We start from the raw sequence: 24,275 nt of genomic DNA, 5'->3' as shown, positions 1-24,275 counted from the left end.
GATCTCCTTTCACTTTCCAACCACTGGCCCCTTCCCAAGCTCAGTGTGTGACCTCAGGCAGGTTGCTTGAAGCTTCTGAGTCTTGATGTTCTCAGCTGCAAGACAAGGTTAACAGTAGCACCAGCCTCTTGGGTGATTGTGGGGACATAGCACTTATGAAGGGTTTGAGTTTTGACCACACCAGGAAGTCCCCAAATGTTTGCTATGATTATCATTATTATTGTCTACCTCTGGGTCCCCGGGAAGCCTCTTTAGTTCCCAGGGAATGCTCCCTCATTCTGCAGGAATCTTTGAACATCTGGGCACCACATGAAGCCTTAAGTGTTTTGGCAACAGTGTCTGGTACATGAGGGGTGAGCCCGGCCCTGTCCTGGGGGCAGAGGTTCTGTTCTGGGAGAGTTTCATCTCTGTCCAGTCATGGCTTCACTGCACTATCAGGGCAATGAATTTTAATGGCATTAATTATTGTTCACTCTTGCACTCTGCTGAACAGTGTGTGATTTCTGGGAACAGCCAGGCCTGGTGATTCCTGCAGGTCAGCTGAGCCAGACCTGGCGCCATGTACCAGCAGAAGGGCCTGTCTCCCCTTCCAAGGGCCTGAGGGGTTTCGTTCCACTGCAAGAGCCTGGAAAAGTGGTGCATGTCTGGCACTGCCTCTGACTTGGGGAGTGGTGGCTGGGCCTGAAGGCCTGGGCACAGTAGGGAGGGCGGGCAAGGGATGGGCAGGGAAAGACAGCAGGGCCCAGTGAGATCTGGGGAGCCTCGGGATGCCCTGCTCATATTCCGCATCTTGTGGGGGGAATGGGGTGAGTGAGGAGGCTATGAGTTACCACCCTTGGGGAGACACCCAAGGAATGGCCTCGTTGCATCTTTCCCTCCTTCTGAAGAACACAGGGCTTGGGCCAGGCAACCTGGTTTGAACTAGAATCCCCAGCCTCAGTTTCCTCATCTGTGGAATGGAAATTACTAATGAGTTAACAGAGCAGGACCTGACCCAGGGAAGAGCTCCGTCACCCTGGGCTATGGCCTCAGGTCTGTCCTGGTTCATGCATCTCAGAGCAGCGTGTGGGTGGGCCCGGGGGCCGGAGCGACCGAAGGGGAGGCTGTGGCTAAGAGGGAACCGGAGGCCGGGTCCACTTGTGCATCGGGGGTTCGCTTTATTTCACCAACAGCACCTGTTTGCTTCTCTTGCCCGGGGAAGGGTGCATGAACTTGAGCAGCGCCCCCAGCAGGGCCAGGACGGTGCCGACGAGCAGCACCAGCTTCAGCCCCTTGAGCACGGAGTCCGCTCTGCCCGGCAGGGCATTCCTTGCCTCCCGCCACTGGGCATCGTTCTCTCTCCACTGAGCCTCCAGCGTCTCCGGACTGGCGGCGGGGTTGAACTGGGCCACTAGCTCCTGCTGCACGAAGCACTTGTAGATGGCCAGCTGGAAGACCCGCAGCTGCCTGCCGCCGGTGGAGGGGTCCAGGAAGGTGGTGAAGTCCCGACCAGAGAGCTGGCTCTCCCACGTCAGGGGGATGTCGTTGGCATGCCAGTTGACGGAACTGCGAGGAGGACGAGGTCAGGTGCAGGCCCAGGGAGAAAGGAGGGACCGACGTCTGAAGGGAGGTGGAGACAGCGGTCCCCTTCTCCCTGAGGAACAAAAAATAAAGCACCGCTCCGCCCCCTCCTTGCTACTCCCCACGGAGCACTGTGCATCTGTCGACAGTGGGGTGGGGGCTCCCAGGGCTCCACCCCTTACTGGCCCCACCCCTTACTGGCTGGGTGACCTGGGCAAATGCCTCAAGCTCTTTGAACTTCCATTTCCTCATCTAAAAATAAGAGTCTAGACTGGGCTTGGTGGCTCACACCTGTAATCCCAGCACCTTCGGAGGCAAAGGCAAGAAGGATGGCTTGAGCCCAGGAGTTCAGGACCAATCTGGACAACAAAGCAAGAACCCATGTCTGCAAAAATTTTAAAAAATTAGCTGGACATGGTGGCATGCGCCTGTGGTCCCAGCTGCTCAGGAGGCTGAGGTGGGAGGATCACTTGAGCCCAGGAGGTTGAGGCTGCAGTGAGCCAGTCACAGCACTGCACTCCAGCCTGGGTGACAGAGCAAGACCCTGTCCCAAAAAAGGAAACAACAAACCAAAAAAATGGAGAGTAATGATTGTACCTCATAAGGTTATTTGGAGGAGTTAGCAAGGGCACTCCTTTAATGATTTGTCCACCTGCCTTTGGCTGTCTGGTCTCATCTCCTTCACCCTCCCCTTCACTCACTCTGATCAGCCACACTGCTCTCCCAGATGTTCCTCCGACATGCTGGGCACAGCCTCCGCCCTGGTTGTTCCCTCTGTCCCCAGGGTTCCCTCACCTCGTTTCAGTCTGGGCTGAAATGGCAGCTTCTCAGAGGAACCTTCCCTGACCCCACCACTTTACACTTTTAACTTCCCCTATTCCCAGCATCCTTCCCTGCTCCGTCACCATCCAAAACACAATAGGTCGGGCACAGTGGCTCAGGTTTGTAATCCCTCCCTTTGGGAGGCTGAGGTGGGAGGATCACTTGAATCCAGGAGTTTGGGTCCAGCCTGGGCAACAGAGTGAGACCTCATCTCTACAAAACTTAAAAACTTAGCCTAGCGTAGTGGTGCATGCCTGTAGTCCCAGCTACTGTGGAGGCTGAGATGGGAGAATCACCTGAGCCCGGGGAATTGAGGCTGCAGTGAGCCGTGATCGCGCCACTGCACTCCAGCCAGGGTGACAGAGCAAGACCCTAATAATAATAAAAACAACAATAATAAAACTATGTATTTATGTGCCACAAGGGCAGGAATCTCTGTTGGTTGTGTTCTTCACTGTTTCACAGGTCCCTAGAATGGAGCTTGGCATATAAATGTGCAGTGAACACGTGTTTAGTGGAGAATGAATCAGGCACTGACATACCCAGCGTGGTGGAAGAACAGAGAGGATACTCCACAGACAATATCATAAAAGCTTGCGTTCCCAGCTAGGTACCTTGTGGAACTTCTTATTGGATGCTGTGGCAGGCACTCCACAGTCTTTAGTACCCTTAACACATCACAATGACCCCGTGTGGCCGGGGGCTGGCAAGACCTCTGCACTGAGTTGGACAGCGGCCCCCCAAAACACATGTCCTTCCCAGAACCTCAGAATGTAACCTTATTTGGAAATTGGATCATTGCAGATATAATCAGTTGAGATGAGAACATATTGGAACAGGGTGGGGCCTCAATCCAATCTGAGCGGTGTCCTTTTAAGAAAAGGAGAAAGAAACAGGGACACAGGCACCCAGGAAGAATGCCAAGTGATGATGGAGGCGGGCATTGGAGAGAAGCAGCCACAAGCCAGAGAAGACCGGGATCTCTGACTGCATCCAGAAGCTAGAAAAAGGGAGGATTCTGCCCAGCTCAGAGGGACTGAGAGGGAGTGTGGTTCTACTGATACCTTGGTCTCAGACTTACAGCCTCCAGAAGGGTGAGACAATGAATTTCTGGGTTGTTTTTGTTTTTTGCATTTGTTTTTTGAGTCAGAGTTGTCTCCCACTGTTGCCCAGGCTGGAGTGCAGTGGTGTGATCTCGGCTCACTGCAACCTCCGGGTTCAAGTGATTCTCCTGCCTCAGCCTCCCAAGTAGCTGGGATTACAGGCATGTGCCACCATACCTGGCTAATTTTTGTATTTCTAGTAGAGACGGGGTTTCACCATGTTGGACAGGCTGATCTCGAACTCCTGACCTCAGGTGATCCACCCACCTCGGCCTCCCAAAGTGCTGGGATTACAGGCATGAGCCACTGCGCCCAGCCTGCATTTCTTATTAAGGGGCAGGTGGATTGGGGGAGAGGAGGGGAAGGGGGTATTTTCCAGGGACTCCTGGCAGGAAGCAAGATGAGTGTGAATTCTGGGAGGCAGGCCCTGATGGGAAGTCCCGGGGGGAACAGCCTCTCCTCCAGGGTCTCAATGACCTTCCCAGATGAGGCAGGGTCCTATTGGAGTCCCTAAGCTTCCTGGGCTTCCCCGGTCACAGCCCCATCTGTCTGCCTGTGCTTTTCCCATTCCAACTCACACCGCCCTGGGCTGTGTCCCCCTTGGACTGTTTAAGACCAGGGCCTGGCACTGTCTTGATGACCACTACGGGGCTGACCTGCATAGAACGCCCCCTCGTCCCTCTGCACATATTACCACCAAGGATCCCCCGACCGGAAGAATCTGGCTAGGGGCCAGAGGCAGGGATTCCATCACCTGTACATGGATCCTAAGGGACAGTCGAGCCACACAAATTCTGTATCCTCATCGAGACTGAAGTTGTCAAAAATGACGTAATCCACCCTTAACTGTGTGTTATTGGTGCACTGGACGTGGCAGGCTTCCACCTGCAGCTCAGGCCGCAAGCGGCTAGACCACACCAGCACCTCTCCCAGATAGAGCCAGCAGGGCATGGCTTCCTCCAGAGGCTTCTGAATGTAGCAGTACCCCAGGCGTTTACGCTCGCCCGGCTCCTTACAGCGGTTGCAGTCCTGCCAGGGCTCCCACCTGGTAAAAATGAGCTCTTTGCTGCCCAGATGCAGGGTCTCGTTCTGCAGGGGCCTCTGACCCAGGTCCTTGTGTGTTACATGCAGGGTGGAGACGTCCTGGAAGTCAATTTCATACTGCACCACTTGGCGGCCATGCTTATTCCAGCAGTGGTAGAGGCCCGTCTGGGAGGGCGATGGGTCTTTAATGAGAAGGCTGCCCTCGGGCATTATTTCCATATTGGAAATATTGGTGAGCCTGGCGAGCCTGCCCTTCTTGCCTCGTGTGAATAAGTAGTACCAGTGTGCCCCCGAGGAGTTGCAATACAGGAGAATGTCATTGCCGGAGAGTAGGGCCTGTTGGCATTGCTTACCACTGGGGCAGCTGATGGAAAAGTAGAACCCCAGCGCCGGGGCAGCAAAGTTGAGCAGCAGCCACAGCATGGGTGGCACGGTGGACTGGGGCTGGGGCAGTGGGCCGGTGCCACCCTGAACATTGTGAGGTCACATCCCTCTGGCCTCAGCCCTGGGCAGTGGGATGAACTGCGGCCACCACATGGGTGTGTGAGGTCACCATCCCCTTTTGTTTTGTGACAAGCTGACAACACTATTTTTTCTTTCTTTTTTTTTTTTTAGACAAGCACTCGCTTTTTTACCCAGGCTGGAAGGGAGTGCTACAATCACAGCTCACTACAGCCTCACACTCCTTTAATCAAGCAATCCTCTCACCTCAGCCTCCTGAGTAGCTGAGACTACAGGTGCATGCTAACCATGCCCGGCTGGTTGAAAATTTTTTCTGTAGAGACAGGGTCTTGTTATGTTGCCCAGGCTGGTCTCGAACTCCTGGCCTCAAGCCATCCTCCCACTTTGGTCCTCCAAAGTGCTGGGATTACAGGCGTGAGCCACTGTGCCCCGCCAACCATATTTAAGTTCTATTCCAAGCCCTCCATTTTGCTGGGAAAGGAGCAAACTTAATTTGTCTATTCAGAATTTTCTCTACTACCTGCCCCCCTTCCTTTCCCAGGGGTGAGACTACATGCCCAGGGATGGAACAAGAGCATGAACGTGTCACATGTGAACACTCAACACATATTTCCTGAACTCTTACTATGTTCTGGGCACACTTCTTAGCACTGGGGATGAAGCAGTAAACAAATCCTCTCTGGGGCTGGGCTCGGTGGCTCATGCCTATAATCCCAGCACTTTGGGAGGCTGAGGTAGGCGGATCATCTGAGGTCAGGAGTTCAAGACCAGCCTGGCCAACATGGTGAAACTCCGTCTTTACTAAATAGCTGGGCATGGTGGTGGGCACCTGTAATCCCAGTTACTCGGGAGGCTGAGGCAGGAGAGTCGCTTGAACCTGGGAGACAGAGGTGCAGTGAGCCAAGATCGCGCCTGAGTGACAAGAGTGAAACTCCATCTGAAAAAAAAAATAAAAAAAATTAAAAAAAAGTTCTCTCTGGTTACTGTTCTGACCTCCTGCACCTCTCCCCCTACTCCCTACCCTCCAACCACACTGGCCTCTCACTGTTCCCTGAATCTGTCAGGCAGGGAGAGGGGCTCTTGCCCCAGAACCACTGCACATGCTGGTCCCCATCTCTTCCCTCAGCCATCTGCATGACTCAATACATCTTCAACAAATATTTTTCTCAGTTGCTCCCTTTCCTTCCATTCCATTTTCTAAACCCCTTCTCAGGCAGTGGCTCACACCTATAACGCCAGCACTTGCCAGCACTTTGGGTGGCCAAGATAAGAGGATCACTTGAGGTCAGGAATTCGAGACCAGCCTGGCCAACATGGTGAAGCCCCATCTCTACTAAAAATACAAAAAAATTAGACAGGCATGGTGACGGGCACCTGTAATCCCAGCTACTCGGGTGGCCGAGGCAGGAGAACAGCTTGAACCCAGGAGGCAGAGGTTGCAGTGAGTGCAGTTTGTGCCACTGCACTCCAGCCTGGGTGCCAGAGACCCTGCCTCAAAAATAAATAAATACATTAATGAAATAAATAAATAAATTAAATTCATCTTCCAAACTTTTCCCAAAATAGAAAAAGATGGAACATTTCTATGAGACTTGCATCACCATATACCAAAACTTCATAAGGACATTACAACAAAGAAAAATCTCAGGTCGATCTCTTTTGTTAACATAGACACAATATCCCAAAGGAAATATTAGCCAATCAATTCCAGTGATTTTCTTTACATAAGGATAAATATAAAGACCAAACTGGGTTATTTCAGGAAGGCAAATTTGGGTTTATATTTGAACACCAATGAATGTAATTCACCACATTAACAGAATAAGGGAGAAAAACCATGTTATTATCTCAGTAGACACAGAAAAAGCATCTGATAAAACTCAACATTCATTTATGGCTCAAAACTTTTGGCAAACTAGGAAAAGAAATTTTCTAAGAGGATAAAATGTTTCTACTAAAAACCTAGGGCAGGCTGGGCGCAATGGCTCACACCTGTCATCCCAGCACTTTGGGAGGCCGAGGCGGGTGGATCACCTGAGGTCAGGAGTTTGAGACCAGTTAGGGTAACATGGTGAAACCACATCTCTGCTAAAAATACAAAACTTAGCCGGGTGTGATGGCTGGTGCCTGTAGTCCCAGTTACTTGGGAGGCTGAGGCAGGAGAATCATTTGAACCCAGGAGGCGAAGGTTGCAGTGAGCTGAGATTACGCCATTGCACTCCAGCCTGGGCAACAGAGTGAGACCCTGTCTCAAAAAAACAAAAAACAAACCAACAAACAAAAACACCTCGGGCTAAATTATACTTCATAGTAAAATAATGAGAATAACACAAGTATTTCTGCCATCAAATTTTCCATTCAGCATTTTACTGGAGGTAAGATACAAGCGAAAAATTAGATACAAGGTCATATATTAAATATGATTTATTTACCAGCAACAAAGAATTAAAAGATGAAATTTAAAAGATCAGTGTATGATAGTATGAAAAAATTAAATACCTAGGAATAAATGTAATAAAAGATACATGAGTCCTCCACATTAATAACTTGACATTATTGGGAGAAATTAAAGAAAGACTAAATAAAGGAAGTATTTGTCACATTTCATGGATTAGAAGACTAAATATTGAATATATATTGATTCTCCCCAAATTTATCTTTAGATTCAACAAAGTCCCAATTTAAAAAAAAATAAGTTTTGGGGTGGAAACTACAAACTGATTCTAAAATTTGTATATAATGGGCCAAGAATAACCAAGACAATCTTGAAGAACAAAGTTGGGAAGCACTACGACATATCATGACTTACTGAAAGGTATAAAAAGACACTATGGGCCGGGTGCAGTGGCTTGTGCTTGTAATCTCAGCACTTTGGGAGGCCAAGGAGGGCAGATCACTTGACGTCAGGGGTTTGAAACCAGACTGGCCAACATAGTGAGACCCCTTTTTTACTAAAAATATAAAAATTAGCCAGGTGTGGTGGCAGGTGCCTGCAATCCCAGCTACTTGGGAGGCTAAGGCAGGAGAACCGCTTGAATTTGGGAGATGGAGGTTGCAGTAAGCTGAGATTGCGCCATTGCACTTCAGCCTGGGCAACAGAGGGAGACTCCTTCTCAAAAATAAATAAACAAATAAATAAAAGAAAAAAAAAAAAAGAAAACCAAAGACACTGTGGCATTGGGGCAAGGATGGATAGATAAATTGTATCCACCGGGGTCTGATCAGGAGACAGAAACATCAGTGTCTACATTGGTATGAGCCCATGGGCCTGAGTAGTTTGGTCTCTAGATTCTACATTTGGCCTCCCCCTGAATATCAGAAGCCCGTGCAGACAAGAACTAGGTCATTGCTGTGTCCCTAACATCATCTGCCCAGGGCTCACTCAGAGGAAACACCAGGGAATTCTTCCGGAATGCACATCTCAGCAAGCCAGTGAAGAGACCTTTTCCTGAGCAGAACCACCATGAAGGCTTATGGGCTGGGAGAAAGTCTGGTTTTCTGTTGGAAGGTAACCCCCAAGCCCAGGTGAGCACAGAAAACAAAGCCTGGGTGAGGGTCAAGGGCAGGGCTACGGCTCTGGTCCTGTCACCTGTAGATGGAGGCCAAGGGACAAGGTGAGCCACCTGTTGTTCGTCCACTTGCCGGGCTGGTAAATGTCAAAGATGAATTTCCTCGACTGGGTTGCAGGGTACGTGGCAGGCTTCCACCTGCAGTTCGGGCCGAGTGTGGCTGAATTGCACCTTCTCGTCTCTCAGATACAGCCGGCAGGGCATGGGTTTTTCCAGGGGCTCCTCAATGTAGCAGTACCCCAGGCGTTTGCGCTTACCCAGTTCCCCGCAGCAGTTACAGTCCTGCCAGGGGTCCCAGTTGGTAAAGATGAGTACCTTGCCATCCAGGATCAGGGTCTCATTCTGCAAGGACTTTTGGTCCAGGCTCTTGTGCATAACACGAAGGTTGGTGACATCCTGGAAGTTGATCTCATATTGTACCATGAGCGTATCATCACTGCCCCAGCAGCGATAGGGGCCGGGCTGGGAGGGCTGAGGGTTGGTCAGCTGAAGGCTACCCCCAGGCAATTTCCTTATGTCAGGCATTGAATTAAGCAGAGAAGGATCTTCCCCAAGAATGGAAGAGAAGTACCAGAGTGCCATGGGATGGTCACACTTCAGGACAGCATCACTGCCTGAGAGTAGGGCTCGCTGGCAGAGGTTCTTGTAGGCACAGCTGATTAACATCTAGGCCCACAGAGCAGGTCAAGAGAGGCTAAGCAGCCAGAGGGTGTCCAGCATGGTGAACCAAGGCTGCAGAAGGAGGCTAGGAACTTCCTGGCCATTGTGAAGTCACTCACAAAACTCAAGGATCAGCCCAGGCAACGGAACGAACCTTGATCCACTGTGCTTCCAGGAGTACAGTTCAGTTTGTGTCATCAAATAGCTTGTCATAGGTTGTAGGGTCGAAGGTCAAATGTCCACATGAGCAAGGCAGGAAACAAAATGGGTGAGTTTAAATCAGAACAAATGAACTACAAAGGCAAAATATTGGCCCTCCACATACCCAATATATAACGACGGAATGGGACAAAATAACTTTATGACCATTAGAAAGTGGAAGAAGAGGCAGGGCCCAGTGGTTCACACCTGCAATCCCAGCACTTTGGGAGGCCGAGGCGGGTGGATCACCTGAGGCCAGGAGTTCAAGACCAGCCTGAACAACCTGGTGAAACCCCGTCTAACCCTTTCTCTATTAAAAATACAAATATTAGCCAGGTGTGGTGGTGCATGCCTATAGTCCCAGATGCCTGAGAGGCTGAGGCAGGAGAATCTCTTGAACCCAGGAGGCAGAGGTTGCAGTGAGCTAAGATCACACCACTGCACCCCAGCCTGGACGACAGAGTGAGACTCTGTCTCAAAAAAAGAGAGAGAGAGAGAGAAAGAAGAAAGAGAGAGAGAGAGAGAGAAAGGGAAAACACACAGAAATCACTGCTCTGTCCCACTTCTGAAATCCAGTGGGAAAACATTACAAGGACCCCCTATCTTGTAGATGGGAAAGATTCCTTAACTAGCACCGAAGCAGCTCCTTGGTGTGTGTGGGGAGGGTAGGGGGATTCTCAAATGATTGTTCTCTGTGGCTCATGTCTCACTCTCCAGGGAAATATCTCCTTTTCTCATATTCTCCTTGGCTACATCTGAAGATGTGCCCTCCTCGAGACATCAGCAGTTTACTCAGCCTGCTTTCTATCTCCCAAAGTTTGGGACCTACAGTTCTTATAAGCCTCCAGTCAAGTAAATATGTAAACAAACAAACAAATACACACACACAGTCGTAGTTCTGTTCAAGATGTTCTCGAGCTGGGCACGGTGGCTCACGCCTGTAATCTCAGCACTTTGGGAGGCCAAGGTGGGAGGATTGCTTGAAGCCAGGAGTTCGAGACCAGCCTGGGAAACATTGTGAAAGCCTGTCTCTCCTAAAAAATACCAAAATTATCCAGGCATGGTGGTAGGCTCCTGTAATCCCAGCTACATAGCAGGCTGAAGCAGGAGAATTGCTTGAACCCAGGAGATGGAGGTTGCAGTGAGCCAAGATCATACCACTGCACTCCAGCCTGGGCGACGGGACAAGACTCTGTCTAAAAAAAAAAAGATGTTCTTATCCTCCTTCTCTCTTTACAGGGATCTGAAACTCTATCAAGCATCCTTGGAGAGCTATATCCCTTATCTCTCTTTCACTGAGGAATTTGTCCACCAAAAGTGTTTTCTGGTAGTATCTTAATTCACTCAGAGATTCTTTAAACAATGGATAATAATTATTTACCTAGGCATATACTCTTGATTTTATCCCTGTCAAAAGCTGAGTTCTAATTGGACTTTGTCTCTCAAAGGCCTTCTCAATTTTTAGCTAACTTTGGCCAACATCTACTGCTAATATCTTATATTCCAGCTGCTTCCTTGAAAGCTACAAGTCCATTAAATACATTATCTGCCTTCCAGAGTATCTCAGGTGACAGTTTCCATCCTTCAGGTTTCAAATAAGTGTCTTTGTCCCAAATGTATCTAAGCCAATGCTGTCTTTTTCTTTTTAATTACCTCAGCACCTTACTCCTGATACTACTTTGGTATCAATCTAGATAAGTTATTTGCTACTGTAATAAACTTCTGGTCAGGTGTGGTGGCTCACGCCTGTAATCCCAGCACTTTGGGAGGCTGAAGAGGGCAGATCACCTGAGGTCAGGAGTTTGAGACCAACGTGGCCAACCCTATCTCTACTAAAAATACAAAAAATGACAAAACCCTGTCTCTACTAAAAATACAAAAATTAGCCAGGTGTGGTGGCACACACCTGAAGTCCCAGCTGCTTGGGAGGCTGAGGCAGGAAGATCGCTTGAACCCGGGAGGCAGAGGTTGCAGTGAGCTGAAATGGTGCCACTGCACTCCAGCCTGGGTGACAGAGCGAGACTCCATCTCAAACCAAAGAAACAAAACAAACAAACAAACAAAAACTCCCCCCAAATCTCAATAACATAAAACAAGAAAGGTTTACTTCTTACTCATTGTGCATCGGTATTGGAATCACTCAGGAATCCAGGGTGATGGGGCAACTGCCATCTCAAACATTTTCAGTTTCCTCCAAGGAGGAAGAAAGAGCGCTCTGTAAGATTTCGGGTCTACATTAAATGCTTTGCCCTTAAGTAACACATGTCATGTCACTTGCTCACAAACCATTGGCCAGAAACAGCTACATGGCACCACCAATCCACTAAAAGAAATGGAACTCTAGCCAGGTGCGGTGGCTCACACCTGTAATCCCAGCACTTTGGAAGGCCGAGGTGGGCGGATCACGAGGTCAGGATATCGAGACCATCCTGGCTAACACAGTGAAACCCCATCTCTACTAAAGATAAAAAAAAATTAGCCGGGCGTGGCAGCGTGCGCCTGTAGTCCCAGCTACTCAGGAGGCTGAGGCAGCAGAATGGCATGAACCCGGGGAGCGGAGCTTGCAGTGAGCCGAGATCACACCACTGCACTCCAGCCTGGGCGACAGAGCGAGACTCCGTCTCAAAAAAAAAGAAAAAAGAAAAAGAAATGGAATTCTACTCTTTCCAGGAATCTTTTGGCAAATGGCAGTAATGATTTCCATGGCTAATGTCTATTACAAGGAATTTTTCCTCTGGTATTATCCTTTATATCACAGAGTTAAAACCATTTCCAAAATCCTCACATCAGCTCTGCCCTAAAGTTCTATTGGCCAGGATTGGGGCCCATGCCCAGGTCTAAACCAATTCCTGAAAATAAATGAAGTTTACATTGTTGGCTTAAACCACTTAGAATTTGTTCCCTAGGATTGGGTAAGGTCAGCTTTTTCTTTGCAGAAAAGCCGCTGAAGACCCAAACAAAGTCAGGGTTTTGTATGCAGGAGAGCTGTAGAAAAGAATGCTGACCTGGTGTAGCCAACCATGTCTTCCACAGCATTGACTGATGGGAAAATATCAGTTGTACCAGAATTGTGCTAGGCACTGTGTGAGCCACATGACCCCAGGCAAGTTGCTGAGACTTTCCTTTTTTTTTTTTTTTTTTGAGACAGAGTCTCACTCTTTAGCCCCCAGGCTGGAGTGTCCTGATGCAATCTTGGTTCACTACAGCCTTTGCCTCCCAGATTCAAGCAATTCTCTTGCCTCAGCCTCGCAAGTAGGTGGGATTACAGGCATGAGCCACCACGCCCAGCTAATTTTTGTATTTTTAGTAGAGACGGGGTTTCACCATGTTGGACAGGCTGGTCTTGAACTCCTGACCTCAAGTGATCTGCCCACCTCAGCCTCCCAAAGTGCTGGGAATACAGATGTGAGCCACAGCACCCGGCCAGAACTACTGGAGACTGGTTAATTTATAAGGAAAACAGGATTAATTGACTCACAGTTCTGCATGGCTGGGAAGGCCTCAGGAAACTTCCAGTCATGGTGCAAGGCGAAAGGGAAGCAGGCACCTTCACAAGGTGGCAGCAGAGAGACAGCAATGGGGGAAGTGCCAGCTACTTTTAAAGCATCAGATCTCAAGAGAACTCCCTCACTACATGGGAGAAACTACCCCCATAATCCAATTACCTTCCACTGCGTCCCTCCCTCACCCGTGGGGATTACAATTCGAGATGAGATGTGGGCGGGGACACAAAACCAAACCATATCACTTATCCACCTTGCACCAGGCACCAAGGATCCAGGCTAAGTCCTTGACCTCTTGGAGCTTACATCCATCCTAGGGGATGTGTTAGTCAGGATAGGTTAAGTTATGCTGTGTAACAAAGGATTCTAAAATCTTAGTGGCTTAATAAAATTTTTTTTTCATGTGAAGTGTCCAAAGTTGGCTGGGGAGAGCTCTACTCCACAAAGTCCCTTCAGATACTGTGGCTAACAGAGGTGGTACCATCTGCAACATCATTAGTTGCTATGGCAGGATAAGGGAGTATAGCAAATCCTGAACTGGCAATTGAATGCTTAGCCAGTGATATGGTTCCCACGTGTCATGGGAGGGACCCAGTGGGAGGTAATTGAATCATGAGAGCAGGTTTTTCCCATGCTATTCTCATGATAGCGAATAACTCTCACAAGATCTGATTTTTTTTTTCTCTTTTCTTTTCTTTTTCTTTTTTTCTTTCTTTTCTTTTCTTTTTTTTTTTTGAGGTGGAGTCTCACTCTGTTGCCCAGGCTGAAGTGCAGTGGCATGATCTCAGCTGATGGCAACCTCTGCCTCCCGGGTTCAAGCAATTCTCATGCCTAAGCCTCCTGAGTAGCTGGAATGACAGATGTGCACCACCATGCCTGGCTAATTTTTGTATTTTTAGTAGAGAGGAGGTTTCACCATGTTGGCCAGGCTGTTCTTAAGCTCCTGACCTCAAATGATCCACCCGCCTCGGCCTCCCAAAATGCTGGGATCACAGGCATGAGCCATCGTGCCTGGTGAGATCTGATAGTTTTATAAAGGGCAGTTTCCCTACACACGGTTGCTTGCCTGCCGCCATGTAAGACATGCCTTTGCTCCTCCTTTGCCTTCTGCCATGATTGTGAGGCCTCCCCAGCCGTGTGGGGCTCTGAGTCCATTAAACATCTTTTCTTTAGAAGTTACCCAGTGTCAGATAGTTCTTCATAGTAGTATGGAAATAGACTAATACACAGATGGTAAACAAATAAATGACTAATAAAACATCAGGTCATGGTAAATGCTTTAAAGAAAAAAAGAAGGCACGAAGAGATTGGGGATGGAGACTATTAGGGGATGAATTGTGACCCCACAAGTTCATATGTTGAAACACTGACTGCCAATACCTCAGAATGTGACTGTACTGGGAAACAGGACTTTTAAAGAGGTAATTAAGTTAAAATAAGGTTGTTAGAGTGGGTTCTAATCCAATATGACTAGTGTCCTTAAAAGATGAGGAAATTAGAACCCAGGCAGAGAGATGACCCAGTGAGGACACAGTGAAAAGGGAACCATCTGCACACCAAGAAGAAAGGCCTCAGGATGAAACCAAACCTGCCAACACCTTGATTTTGGACTACTAGCTTACAGAATTGTGAAGAAATAAATTTCTGTTGTTTAAACCACCCAGTCTCTGGTGTTTGTTATGGCAGCCCTAGCCAACTAATAGACTAATTTATTTTTATTTATTCATTTATTTTTGAGACAGGGTCTCATTCTGTCACCCAGGCTGGAATGCAGTGGTGTAATCATAGCTCACTGCAGCCCGAAACTCCTGGGTTCAAGTGATTCTCCTGTCTCAGCCTCCTAAGTAGCTAGGACTACAGGGACGTGCCACCATGCCTAGCTAATTTTTAAAATTTTTGGTAGAGATGGTAGACTGGATAAAGAAAATGTATACACCATGTAGAGGCTTGTCTTAAACTTATGACCTCAAACTATCCTCCTGTCTCGGCCTCCCAAAGTACTGGGATTACAGGCGTGGGACACCATGCCCAGCCTGTGGAGAGACAGGTAGGTGAGAAGAGAAGGCTTCTCTGAAGAAGTGACATTTGAGCAGACCTACATAAGATGGTCATGAAGATTCACACAGTGGCTCATGCCTGTGATCCCAGCACTTTGGGAGGCTGAGGCAGGTGGATCACCTGAGGTCAGGAGTTCGAGACCAGCCTGGCCAACATGGTGAAACCCCATCTCAACTAAAAATACAAAAATTAGCCAGGTGTGGTGGTACACACCTATAATCCTAGCTACTCATGAGGCTGAGGCAGGAGAATTGCTTCAACCTGGGAGGTGGAGGTTGTAGTGAGCGGAGATTGTGCCACTAGCCTGGATGACAGAGTGAGACTCTGTCTCAAAAAAAAAAAAAAAAAAAAAAATCAAACAGAACAAACAAACAAAAAAACATTCCAGAGAAAGCGAGGTCTGAACTAAGCACACTCCACATGCAAAGTCCTTGAGGTGGGAACAGGTTTGCTATGTGAATACCCATTAGCTAAAGACAATCAGGCATGCACCTATGAACAAAGTTAGGTTTTTTGACTTGCTGCAGTGAGGGCAGATGTACACTATAGGGAACGGTGTGGTGTCTCAGGAAGAAGGTGTCAGAGAAGACTAACAGAATTTGGGCTGTGTTGTATGATTTTGGGAAGGATTCAAAGAAGTGGGGATTTGCTTTGGGTTGGGTGCTATCAAAAAGTGTAACCAATTCTTTTTTTAAAAATTTTTTATTTTAAGTTCAGGGGTATGTGTGCAGGTTTCTTATAGAGGTAAATTTACATCATGGGGGTTTGTTGTACAGATTATTTCATCACCCAGGTATTAAGCCTAGTACCCATGAGCTATTTTTCCTGATCCTCTCCCTCCTCCCACACTCCATCCTCTGATAGGCCCCAGTGTGTGTTGTTCCTCTTTATGTGTTCAGGTGTTCTCACCATTTAGATTCCACTTATAAGGGAGAACATGTGGTATTTGGTTTTCTGTTTTGCATTAGTTTGCTAATGATAATGGCCTTCAGTTCCATTCATGTTCCTGCAAAGGACATGATCTCATTCTTTTTTATGGCTGCATAGTATTCCATAGTGTATATGTACCACATTTTTTTATCCAGTCTACCATTGTTGGGCATTTAGGTTGATCTTATGTCTTTGCTATTGCGAATAGTGCTGTAATGAATATATGTGTGCATGTGTCTTTATGACAGAACAATTTATATTTCTTTCAGTGTATACCCAGTAATGGGATTGTTAGGTTGAATGGTAGTTCTGTTTTTAGGTCTGTGAGGAATTGCCACACTGTCTTACATGCTAATTCACACTCCCACCAACTGTGTACAAGCCTTCCTTTTTCTCTGCAACCTCACCAGCATGTTGTTTTTTGACTTTTTAATAACAGCCATTCTGACTGGTGTGAGATGGTATCTCTTGGTGGTTTTGATTTGCGTTTCACTAATAATTAGTGATGTTGAGCTTTTTAATATGATTCTTGGCCAGATGTATATTTTCTTTTGAAAAGTGTTTGTTCATGTCCTTTGCCCACAACAAGTGTAACCAACTCTATCTTTTCTAGAAGGTGAGAAGAATGGAGCAAAGCTAAAACTGCAATTGGTAAAGAAACAGCAGTCACTCAGATCAGCTGAGAGAAGGGGATGTTTGATATTTTATGGTTTGGACAGTGTTCCTGTTTTGTCTCTGTTCAGGCTTAATTACAGAGCAGTCTTGTTTCTGTCTAGATGCATCACAGTCACAGAGAGGCCTTTGCTGTTGTTGTTCTGTGAAAATTGTTCACTTTCAATAGGAGAACACCATGACCTAGCAGTGCATTCTAGACAAGCTACTAGCAACACCAAGACCCAGTTGTTACTATTAGGCCAGCTCCCAGCTATTAGAGGCTGCTTTTTCTTTTTTACATAGATGAGGAACTTCAGTGAAGTCTCTTCCAGCAATGAAAGACTGATCAAATGGCTTTCACTCTGTGAACCTCTGTTTCCTTATTTTCAAAGGATTTTAATTGTACTGGCCACATAGGGCTCTTGTGTGGATTTGATGAGATGTTATTTATAAAGTATCAGCCAGTATTATTACCTAGGGGTGAGCAATATGGACTCATCCTCCAAATATCAGAGTTCTGTGTTGGGACTCTGGATTACTACTTCTGATCACTGCTGTGCAGACACAGGGGGTGGGCCACGATTGGCTTAATCCCCACCAGCTGAACTGGCTTCCAGAAGGTATAAAGGGATAGCCACTGGATTTTCTCCCCTTTTGTTCCCTTTGGAAGGTGGACATTTAGGGATTAGGACATTCAAAAGCAATTGTGTATACAAGGGAATTTAAAAGGCACTGCACAAGCTCAGGGAAAGATGCAAATTCAGAAAAGACCTAAGATGATCATAAGCTTTCATTTTAGGTTGATCCTAGCACAGAGACATTGTATAACAATAAACAAACAAACAAACAAACAAAACAAACAGGAAATCCTGGGGAATGGGGAAAATCTGATTTCCAGAGTTAGCACATTGTAAGATTCAAATGTCCATTTTCAACAAAAAAGTCACAAGACATACATACAAAGAAACAAGAGAGTATGGCCCATTCAAAGAAAAAATAAACTATACGTGAGGAAGCCCAGGCAGTAGACTTAGTAGACAAAGACATAAATAACTGTCTTAAAGATGCTCAAACAGCTAAAGGAGACATAGACAAAGACAGAAAAATGATGTATGAACAAAAGAAGAACATCAGTAAAAAGATAGAAAATGCAAAAAGGAACCAAAAGGAAAATTCTGGATCTAAAAATACAATTACTGAAATAAAAAATTCATTGAAGGGGCTCAAAAACAGATTTGAGCAGGCAGAAGAAAAATCAGCAAACTTGATGATGGGACAATTTATTGAGTCTGAGGGACAGGAAGAAAAATTAAAGAAAGCTGAACAGAGTCTAAAGGATCCGTGGGACACCACAGCGGAGAGCAACATACACATTACAGAAAGTCCAGAAGAAGAGAGAGAAAAAGAGGAAGAAAGAATTGTAATTTTAAGAAATTAGGCTGAAAACTTTCCAAATTTGATGACAGACATGAATCAACAAATCAAAAACTCAACAAACTCCAAGTATGAAAAACCCAGAGATTCAAGCTGAGACACATTATAATCAAACTGTAAAAAGCCCAAGCCAAAGAAACAATCTTGAAAGCAGCAAGAGAGAAGCAACTTGTCACATTCAAGAAATTCTCAATAAGATTATTGGCAGATTTATCATTGGAAACCCAGAGGCAGTGGGTTAATATACTTGACATGCCAAAAGAAAAAAAAACCAAACAACTGTCAACCAAGAATTCTATAGCTACCAAATCTATCCTCCAACAATGAGGAAGAAGTTCAAACATTCCTGGATAAACAAAAGCTGAGGGAGTTCATTACCACTAGTCCTTCCCTACTAGAAATGCTAAAGGAAGCCCTTCAGGTTGAAATGAAAGAATACAGACAGTAATTTGAACATATGAAGAAAAAAATAAAAATCTCTGCTAGAGATAAATACATGAGCAATTATAAAAGCTACTGTTATCATAATTTGAGTTTGTAGTTTCATTTTTTATTGTCTACATGATATAAAATAAAATGCATGAAAACAATTATTAATCTTTGTTATTGGGAAAACCATGTATATAGGTGTGATTTGTGACACTGACAACAGAAAAGGAATGACAGAGGCCAGGTACAGTGGCTCATGCCTGTAATCCCAGCACTTTGGGAGGCAGAGGCAGGTGGATCACTTGAGGTCAGGAATTGAAGAGCAGCCTGGCCAACATGGTGAAACCTCATCTCTACTAAAAATACAAAAATAAAAGTAGGCAGGCATGGTGGCAGACACCTGTAATCCCAGCTACTGGGGAGTCTGAGGCAGCAGAATCTCTTGAACCCAGGAGGGAGAGGCTGCAGTGAGCCAAGATTGCACCATTGCACTCCAGCCTGGGTGACAGAGTGAGGCTCCATCTCAAAAAAAAAAAAGAAAGAAAGAAAAAGGAAAAGGAGTGACAGAGCTATATAAGAGCAGAGTTTTTATATGTATTACTGAAATTAAGCTGGTATAAATGCAAATTGGAGTATTATAATTTTAGGTTGTTATATATAATATAATCTCCTCTATGACCACGAAGTAAAAAGCTACAAAATATACACAATTGGAAATGAAAAGAGAATCAAAACATTTCACTACAAAAAAAATTAAACATAAAGGTAAACAGTAATGAAGAAAATGAGGGACAAAAAGCCCAAAGGCATAGAGAAAACAAGTAGCAAAGTGGCAGTAATTTTGCTGATAGTCCTTTCTTTAAATCAAGACGGAGACTGCCAGAATGTATTTTTAAAAACATCACCCAACAATATGCTGTCTATAAAGGATTCGTGTTAGATCCAAAGACACAAATGTGTTCAAAGCAAAAGAGATGGTAAAGGATATTCCATGCAAATAGTAACCAAAAGATAGCTGGAGTGTCTATGCAAATATCAGACAAAATTGACTTTACATCAAAACAATTTACAAGAGACAAGACAGACACTACAAATTAATAAATAAGATATAACAGTTATAAACATTTCTGCACCTAATAACAGACCTCAAAATATAAAGCAAAAATTGATAGACTCAAAGGAGAAATACACAGTTCTACCAAGATAGCTGGAGAGTTCAAAATCCCACTTTCAATAATGGATAGAACACACAGACAGAAAATAAGTAAAAATATAGTGGACTTGAATAACACAAAAACCAACTAGACCTAACAGACACATATAGAACACTCACCCAATTAAAAAAAAATCCAAGTGCCCATGAGACATTCTCTATGATAGATGACATGTTAAGCCATAAGTTAAATCTCAGTAGATTTTAAAATAAATATAAAACGAACTATCTTCTTTGACCACAACAAGATACAGTTAGAAATCAATAATAGAAGGAAAAATGAAAATGCACAAATATGTGAAAATTAAACAACACTATCTTAAACAATCAATAGGTCAAAGAAGAAATCACAAAGGAAATTAGAAAATACTTAGCGACAAGTGAGAAAGAAAACAAAATATGCCAAAACTTATGAGATGCCCCAAAAACTGTGCTCAGAGGGAAAGTAATAGCTATTAATGTACATGTTAAAAAGAAGAACTATCTCAAATTAATAACCTGACTTACACCTCACGGAACTAGAAAAAGTAGAGCAAACAAAACCCAAAGCCAGCAGAAGAAAGGAAATAATAGAGACTAGAGCAGAAACTAATAGAGAAAGAGAACAGACAAAAAATCTATAAAACCAAAAGTTGGTTTTTCGAAAAGATTAACAAAATTGGCAAACCTTTGGCGAGACTGATGAAGCACAAAAGAGAGAAGACGCAAATAACTAAAATTAGAAATGAAAGTGGCAATACCACTAATTTTAAACCACCTAGCAAAGAAAAATCTTAAACCAGATGGCTTCACGAGTTAGCTCAAGCAAACATTTAAAGAATAATTCACACAAATCATTTTCAAACTTTCAAAAAATGGAAGAGAAGGAAACACTTTCTAATTCATTCTATGCAGCCAGTATTACCATAATACTAAAGTCAAATAAAGAAATCACAAGAAAATTAGACTAAAACCCCTATGAATATAGATACAAATATCCTCAAAAAGAATTAGCAAATCAAACCCATTAGCATATTAAAAGGATTACTCACCATATCCAAGTATGATTTATGCAGGAATGCAAGGGTGGTTCAACATAAGAAAATCAATCAATGTAATACATCACATTGTTAGAATGAAGGTAAAAAACACACACATGATCATCTGAATTAATACAGAGAAGGTATTTGACAAAATTCAACACACCTTCATAATAATAATAAAAAAAAAAAACAGAAAACTAATGCTACAGGGGAAATTCCTCAATGTGATAAATGGTATTTATGAAAAACTCACAGCTAACATCATACTCAATGGTGAAAGATTGAAAGCTTTCCCCCTAAGATCAGGAATAAGACAAAGATGCTGACTTTCACCAGGGCTATTGAACACTGTGCTGGAAGTTCCACCCAGAGCTATCAGACAGAAAAAGGAAATAAAAGGCATCCAAATTGGAAAGAAAGCAGTAAAACTATCTCTATTCAGAGATGACATGATCCATATATAGAAAATCCAAAAGAATTCACAAGACAGTTACTACAGTTAAACCAATTGCAGGGTATAAGATCAACACACAAAAATAATTCGTGATTCTACGCACCAGCACTGAACAATCTGAAGAGGAAATTGAGAAAACAATTCCATTTACAACAGCATCTAAAACAATTAAATACTTAGGAATAAATCTAACCAAGGAGGGGAAAGACTTGTACACTGAAAATTACAAAAGATTGCTAAAATAAATTAACAAATATCAAAATAAATTAACAAATATCTAAATAAATGGCAAGATGTGTTCATGGATAGAAAGACTTAACATTAAGATGTCAATACTACCCAAAACAATCTACAGATTCAACACAACGCTGACCAAAATTCCAACATCTTTTTCCAAAAAAATGGAAGCAGATCCTCAAATTAATATGGAGTTTTAAGGGGTCCCCAATAACCAAAACAATACTGAAAGAAAAAAATAAAGTTGGAGGACTCACACTTCCCAACTGTGAACTTACTACAAAGCTACAGTAATTAAAACATATAGTACTTGCATAAGGATAGGTAGACAGATCAATGAAATAGAATGCAGAACCCAGAAACAAACCCTCACACATATGATTAATTGATTTTTCACAAGGAAGCCAAGACCACTTAATGGGAAAAAGACAGTGTTTTCAACAAATGGTAGACGGAAAACTGAATATCCACATGCAAAAAAATGAAGTTGGACCCTTCTACCACATACTAAAATTAAAATGGCTCAGGCCAGGTGCAGTGGCTCACACCTGTAATCCCAGCACTTCGGGAGGCTAAGGTGGGTGGATCACTTGAGGTCAGGAGTTCGAGACCAGCCCGGCCAACATGGTGAACTCCCATCTCTACTAAAAATACAAAAATTAGCCGGGTGTGGTGGCACACACCTGTAATCCCAGATACTTGGGAGGCTGAGGCATAAGAATCGGTTGAACCTGGGAGGCAGAGGTTGTAGTAAGCGGAGATCACACCACTGCACTCAAGCCTGGGTGACAAAGTGAGACTCTGTCTCAAAAACTAAAACGAAATAAAATAAAATGGTTCAAAGACTCAATTTAAGAATTAAAACTATAAAACTCTTAGATGAAAATATTGTTGAAAATCTTCATCATATTGAACTTGGCAACAATTGCATAAATAGGAGACCAAAAGTACAAGGAAGAAAAAATAGTAGGTAAATTGAACTTCATTAAATTAAGAACTTTTGTGCACCAAAGGACACTATCAAGAAAGTGACAAAACCTGGAGAGTGGAAGAAAATATTTGCAAATCATATATCTAACAAGGGATTAATATCCAAAATATATACAGAACTCCTACAACTTGACAACAAAAAAACAACCCAGTTCAAAAATGGACAAAGTACTTGAATAGACACTTCTCCAAAGAAGATATACTAATGGACAATAAATTCGTGAAAATATGCTCAACATCATTAGTCATTGGGGAAATGCAGATTACAACCACAATAAGATGCCACTTCACACACTAACCAGGATGGCTATAATCAAGAAAATGGATAATAAGTTTTGGTTAGGGATGTGGAGAAATTGGAATCCTCCATGCATTGCTGGTGGGAATGTAAAATACTGCAGCCACTGGGGAAAACAGTTTGGCAGTTCCTCAAAAGGTTAAAAATAGAACTACCAAGTCACCCAGCAATTCCATTCCCAGGCATATATTCAAAAGAAATGAAAGCAGATATTTGTACACCAGTGTTCACAGCTGCACCATTTACAATAGCCAAAAGGTAGGAACAACCTATGTCCATCCACAAATGAATGGATAAATAAAACGTAGCATATACATACAATGGTACACTAGTCCGCCGTAAAAAAGAAATTTTGATCTTACTGCATGCTACATGACTTTGACATACTACAACATGGATGGACCTTGAAAACATTATTCTTTGTTCAGTAAACTCGACACAGGACAAATGTTAGACGATTCCACTTATATGAGGCACCTAGAATGGGCAATTTGATAAGTAAAGTGGAATAGGAGTTACTAGGGGCAAGGGTAGCGGGTAATGTGGAGTTATTGTTTAATGGGCACGGAGTTTATGTTGGGGGTGATGAAACAGTTTCGGGGATAAAGAGTGGTGACTGGTACACGACATTGTGAATGTACTTAATGCCATTGGATTTTACACTTAAAATGGTTAAAACGATAAATATTATAGTTTGCATATTTTATCATAAAAACATTTTTAAAAATGATGAATGAACGTGAACGGGTTGAAATTTTATAAAAAGTGGCCAGGGAAGATGTCACTGCAAAAGTGTCCTACAGGAGGAGGAAGTTCATGTGGACATCTGCGGGAAGGGTGTTCTGGCAGAGGGAGTAGCACGGGCGATGGCTCTGAGGACTGTGAGAAGCATATTTGGAAACAGCGAGGAGGCAGGGTGTTATGAAGCTGAGTAAGCCAGAGAGAGTGGGAGGAGGTGAGATAAGAGAGGTAAGGTCAGTTTCTGCTGAGAGTGAGGAGGAGCCACAGGAGGGTTGTGAGCAGGTGGACGTCAACTGGCTTGAGTGTTAACAGGGCCAGTAAAACAAAGCACGCATGGGTACCGAAACCAGCCAGTGACCAGTTGGCAACTTGGGGGAGTCTAACGCGAGGAAGCGCCCAGGGTTCCCCCAGGATGCGCTTCCCCTCGCCGCCACCTGGAGACAGCAGAGTCGCGCCCAGCGCTGCGCAGGCTGATCTCCGCGCCGCGCCGCGCCCCGGCCCTCGGTTGCAGGTGGCTAGTCCCGGGAATTCCTACGCGGAAACCAGTCCCAGGCCCAGCGCCTTCGCTCGGCCCCTTTAAGAGCCAGAATTTCCGGAGGGCTGACCTGGGGCTAGGGATGCCCAGGGGCCGAACCACAAGAACTGGTGGGGGAGGTGGCGAAAAATTCCGAAGTGGAATTTCAACTTTTCCCGGGCCTGATTCCCCTCGGGCATCCCTGAGGGGGCAGAGCTTCCCTTCCGGGGACTTCAGAGGGTTCCTCAGGTCATCTAACTGGGAGACACAGGGGGCCTGAAGCGCCCCCCTCCACCCGGTCCGGACGAACCCCAGTGGAAGTGGAGAAGTCAGGCGCCACCGACAAGCCTCTCCCCACCAGGACTTTGCTTAGACTC

The 24,275-nt window shown here is 44.8% G+C and overlaps 2 protein-coding genes across 5 annotated transcripts in view; both read right to left on the bottom strand.

Annotated features, from left to right (window-relative positions):
- Positions 1–1,140: 1,140 nt before the first annotated feature.
- Positions 1,141–5,003, bottom strand: LOC111529956 (protein FAM187B; the record flags this gene model as incomplete). The annotated part of the gene is made up of 2 exons (XM_023197014.1): positions 1,141–1,545; positions 4,240–5,003. Coding segments are annotated over 2 exons (1,152 nt in total), but the record flags the coding sequence as incomplete, so codon positions are not given.
- An 875-nt stretch (positions 5,004–5,878) lies between these two features.
- The window catches only part of LOC111529918 (protein FAM187B-like), an 18,860-nt gene continuing 463 nt past the window's right edge, over positions 5,879–24,275 (bottom strand). The window contains exons 1-2 of one of the 4 annotated variants that reach the window (XM_023196939.1): positions 8,615–9,727; positions 5,879–5,928 (exon numbers count right to left, since the gene is read on the bottom strand). In XM_023196939.1, coding sequence (XP_023052707.1) covers positions 8,648–9,226 — 579 coding nt within the window. In that variant the 5' untranslated portion in view covers positions 9,227–9,727 and the 3' untranslated portion in view covers positions 5,879–5,928; positions 8,615–8,647. Of the gene's footprint in view, positions 5,929–8,158; positions 9,728–10,305; positions 10,448–24,275 lie in introns of those variants that run through there. The other 3 variants (XR_002727642.1, XM_023196937.1, XM_023196936.1) reach the window with 3 other exon arrangements.

The sequence above is a fragment of the Piliocolobus tephrosceles genome, chromosome 21, assembly GCF_002776525.5.
Source record: "Piliocolobus tephrosceles isolate RC106 chromosome 21, ASM277652v3, whole genome shotgun sequence".
NCBI classification, from domain to species: domain Eukaryota; kingdom Metazoa; phylum Chordata; class Mammalia; order Primates; family Cercopithecidae; genus Piliocolobus; species Piliocolobus tephrosceles.
Note: the sequence above shows the minus strand (reverse complement) of the source record. Positions and strands in the feature narration are given on the sequence as shown.